The 4985-nt window shown below is 37.3% G+C and overlaps 1 protein-coding gene across 1 annotated transcript in view; it reads right to left on the bottom strand.

The window, feature by feature from the left end:
• Nucleotides 1-4065: 4065 nt before the first annotated feature.
• The window catches only part of CAMKMT (calmodulin-lysine N-methyltransferase), a gene marked incomplete at its 3' end in the record, with an annotated part of 211457 nt that continues 210537 nt past the window's right edge, over nt 4066-4985 (bottom strand). Inside the window, exon 11 of the mRNA XM_080616738.1 lies at nt 4066-4143. Within this exon, the coding sequence (XP_080472864.1) occupies nt 4066-4143 (78 nt within the window). The remainder of the gene's footprint in view (nt 4144-4985) is intronic.

Below are 4985 nucleotides of genomic sequence, written 5' to 3' on the forward strand. Positions count from 1 at the left end.
ACGGATCTTGCAGAGGAGATGCTGCACTCAGTCTCACAAAATTTGGGGTCAGTTCTAGAGCGTATTGCCTGCTTTCTAAATGGTCATAGGCAAATGAGACAGCATCACTGTGCCTCAGGTTCCACGGTATGGGGAATGGGCATAATTTTGGGGGCATCCCTTCCCTACTTAAACATTTGAATGCAAATTCACTATTGGTTTACTTTTAGCTTTATGGTGTTTTGCATCGGGGTGCCCTCATTTTGGCTGAGTTAAGTAAGTGCTGTTGTGGGGCAGATGAGAGTAACATTGAAAATCAGCATTTAAAACCATTTTCAAAAGAACCTGTGTGTTTACAGCCAGTGTTAGACTACTGATTTGTGACTGCAAAGCCACGTCAAGCCATCTTAATCAGACTCAGGAAAATCTAAGAAGTTCATAAAAAGATAGAAAGCACCAAAATTATCTATTTCTGAGCAAGCAACATGGGACAACCATGCTGTGCAGAAAACATTTTAGATCTAAGTGGTGGTACACACTGTCCTAGCACCTTCCACCGGCATCTCACACCATTTCACAAGAGTTAAAGGAATTCACAGTTCGACATCACTGTTCATTCACTGGTTTAAAGAAGAAGAAAACCACGCAGAAGCAATCCAGGCTAAACTACGAGTTTATAATTTGCTCTGTGAAAAGACAGGGACCTGGTTATTCCTCTCTTGCATTAGGGAGAACAAGTGAAAGACGGCAATAAAACGCTGCTGTGTTTGACTTTCAATGCGTTGCTGCCTCTTCCCTCTTTCCCCTGCCATATCAGCTGTGCCACCTGCCATATCAAGAGGTGGATCAAAAGCTCCACCCACTGCATCCTCTTTTGTTCAGGGAACAGTGAAGGAGAGTTGTAACGGGGATATAACACTTGATAAACCGTATGCAGCCAGGCTCAAGATGTAAGGATGCTGTTCATGGGGTGAACAATTTTAATCCCGCTTCCCTCCTCACGCCAACATGTAGCCATTAAGCCACAGGCAAAATGTGAATGACTTGTCTAATAAGGATTTTGCAGCTGGATTGGTACCTGGGATAGTATGTTCTCCTACCTCATCTCACATTCTTAAGACATCTTTCATTTCAAATCAAACTTCTTACCTAAATGGAAAGATTCGTCCCAATGTTCCAGAATGCTATCAGATAGGACTAGTTTGTAGTTTTTCAGAAAGCCTTTGCCAGGTTTCACAGCAGGAAATGGAAGATTTTTTCTTCGTCCTTTATATTCTGAAGATCACAACTCACTGCCAGTGGAACCAGCTGCATTACGGCTGTGCCCAGGGGAATAGATGTCCACAAGAAGCTCATTTCTCTCTGCCATTTTTTCTCTGAGAGAGGGGCAAGGCACAATGATGCTCTAAAAACTACCAACACACATGAAGGAAAACTTGCATCAGCCTAACACTTCCATTCTCAGTGAAGACAGCATAACTCGTGCACGGTGTCATTCATCTTTGAAGTGCTTTGCAGACACAAAGTAATTAAGCCCAATATTCTGTTACAGAACGCAGTAAACTATATCATTAAAAATATAGCAAGTATCAGAGGCTAGTTAAAGCACATCACATGAAAGGCACTGATACATTTTATAAGCATGATTTGAGAAACTGCCTAACTTCTTTCTTAGTAAAGACATTTGATGCATTAATAAACACTGTATTTTAATTAAAATTTCAGAGCTCAGAAACCATTTCCTACTAACATGAGGGACTCTGAGATGTCTCTAAAAAAGAACACTTTTAGTGCCTCATATACAGTAAACCCTACATCTGTCACTTTTCAATACCCATTTTAAAGCAAAAAAAATCTAGAAAAGAGCTTGCTTATATACCTCTAAAAATATCTGCATGGACCAAACCTGCAAGCACTTATGTAGATGAATAACTTCACTGCCTGTGGAGCTCCAATGTGAGTTGGTACGATGAAGCCTAAATACATCTTTGGTAAACAAGCCATCAATTACACACTTTAGGGATGGCAGCACCTGTGCAAAGCCTTCAACTCAAGTGACAGACACTAAAGAAATAAAAAGCAATTATTGGCTACTAATTTGAGTAAAACTGTTTTTTTCTTAGAGCTAAAAACCACAATTCAGTGACACCGGCTCTATTTTTGGCAACTAACAGTCTTTATTAGATTATTGTACAGCAGACATTCAAGCCCTCTCAAAAATAAAAGGTTCACAAATTGTAATATTTCAGCATTTTTCACACTCCTTTGTTGATTATAAAGATTTGCTTGTACATGGTTTTAGAGAAAACAAAGGCACTGCTGTGTGGGACAAACAAAACAAAGCCAATTAAACTAAAGCCACCTTCACAGCAATTTCAAATTACTCCTAAATGCTTTTGATTTCTTATGAGACAAGCATCTTCCAACAAGAGTTTGAACATGAAACTCATACCAGCTCTAGGGGAGACATACTACTCAGTTCTAGGATAAATGGTTGGTTTGCATTGCCCCTGGTCTTTATCTAACACCGAGAATAGGCTGCTTTTTATCAAAAGAGGAATAAATTGCTGTTATTGTGATGTTAGCCCATCGCTTGGCATTGCAATTCAAGTTTTTGTGAGAAAGAAATGTATGATCTAACTGCGACTTGACCTATGCCTTCTGAGATCCATCTAGGTGCTCTAATGGAGCATAAAAAGTATTGAATACAAGGACATGCAAACCGGTAGTGAAGAAATTTGTTTGAGAAGAAGAGCAAAGAGAAAGGGACTTTCACGAGCTCGAGGTTTACATGCTGCCCAATTTGTTAAATACGGAAGAATGCTCACTGCCATTCTTTTAATGAATGTATTTCAGCATGACCCTCTACACTTCCTTGCTTCTAGTACCTCCCTCTCTCAGTCATGGTCCCTGCCTCTCTCTCTTTTTTTCACCATTTAAAAAGTGTTGCGGTTTAAGAGACTGTACAGGGTTCTTTAATGATCCAGGTTGTTTTTCTGAGAAGTCATTAAAATGGTCTATTAAACCATGAAGAAAACAAGAAATCACTTCTGTTTCTTTGTGGGGTTTTTGTCAAGAAAAGTCACATCAAATGTCTATCAAATACTTGGGCCCTAATATATCACAATATAAACTAATTCAAGAGAGAGAGTTTGATTACACTACAGAATTCTTTAGTTGTTAGGGTGTTTCTCGGAATTTATCCGAAAAGGATGTATTGTTTTAAAAAGTGATTTCTAGGATAGCACCATTTAGATTTTAGTCCTGATAAAGGCTCACTTTCCATTCATAGTCAGAACCTAAATGTGCTCTTCTTGTACCTAAACAGATAATAAGCACTCAGCACACTCCCCCTTCTTGACACAACACACTGAGACTAATCACACATAATTGGAGAGGAGGAGCAGAGGGGCTGGGCAGGCTATTGTGTCCAAAGGACAAATGGTCAGTTTATGAGGCTTTTGTCTGATGCATAATTTCTTATACATCTACAGGAGGAAAAGTCCTGCTGGAAAAAACTATACATATAAAAAGCCTTCAACACTGAAGCAAATAAGGACATGGATAGAAAAATCAGCAGTGGAATTAAATAAATAAAAAAAAAAAAAGGCAGAAAAATTGGAGCATTCAATAGGTGCACTTTTAAAAGATCTTAAGATAACTATTTCCTTGCTAATTCAATGTGAACGCGTTTACTACTTTACATCAGTTATATAAGCCCACAAAGAATATTGCTCAAATATTTTCAAATACACACCAAAAATAACACTTAAAGAGATTAGCAGAGTACATGTAAGTTTAAAGGCACGAAAGAGAAGGAACCCAGTGTTACACCTTTGATAATGCATACATATAAAGGCCAATCAGTTTTAAGCTGGAATATAATTGGAAGAAAAAAGCTCCGAAATGATGCAAAAAAGATGTCTCAATGTTTACACACTGTGAAACAAGCCCCAATTAGAAATATTTCTCTGATGACGGCTCAGGAACAAAAGGGGGGGAACTGAACCCTCCTTACTCCCAGCCATCCATATACATGGATTAAATTTCTGCAGTCCACCTTAAAACAAACAAACAAGTCATCTTCTATCTGTGTTTGGTTAAAATGAGAAGAAAAGGGTAATGGAGGTTTTCGTCATACGTATCTTTTTCTTCATTTTTCAACTGCAAATAAAAAATGGATAAAGTGAGCAAACTGTATGAAAGCATTTTTAAAATACCGACAGTTCTTGCTTTACTATATACCTTAGTGCAAATGATACTACTGAAGACTGAACATTTAATGACTACAAAAAGAAATCTTAAGGTCAAATACTATCACAGGTATGGAACAGCAAGTCAAATATTATTAGGAGCTGGTCAGAGTTCGTACACAAACTAATTCACCCAATAAAGAGTTGAACATTACTTATAAAAGAAGTGAGGTCCCAAATTGCTGTCCTAAATAAACTATATTCAAGTGAGATTTAAGGCCTGAATTAAACCCACTAAGCAAGGAACTTCAGAACAAAGGCTAAAAGTTTATCCCTAATCAGCCTAACTATGGCTGTATTTTTGGTATTTAAGATCAGCAACTGTTTCAGACATCTGAAATACCATAATCTTACCTGAAGGTTTACATAATTGCAAGCCACTTCCAAGGCTGTAATGCAGTCCTTCATGGGCTTACTTATTAATTCTGTTTCATTTTAAGAATTCTGATTGTAAGAGAGTATTATAACCTGATAATTAGAGCCATACAATTAAAATTGCTAGGGATAATGTTACGTGTGCTCTTCTGCTCTACACTAAAAGAATATATTTCTAAAAAAAAAAAAAAACAAAAAAAGAATGTGTATTTTCTTAGTTATTCTGGTTAAATACAATTGAAAACACACACACAAATTAAAGTGAAGTATGTGGCAACTACTCATATATATTACATTTTGCAATTACCTCACATAAAAATGTTTGCATATTTTTAATGCAAGCCCAAGGAAGAAATGTAAAAAAAAAGTGCTTTTAGC

Source organism: Psittacula echo, assembly GCF_963264785.1.
Source record: "Psittacula echo genome assembly, chromosome: 4".
In the NCBI taxonomy this organism is placed as follows: Eukaryota; Metazoa; Chordata; class Aves; order Psittaciformes; family Psittacidae; genus Psittacula; species Psittacula echo.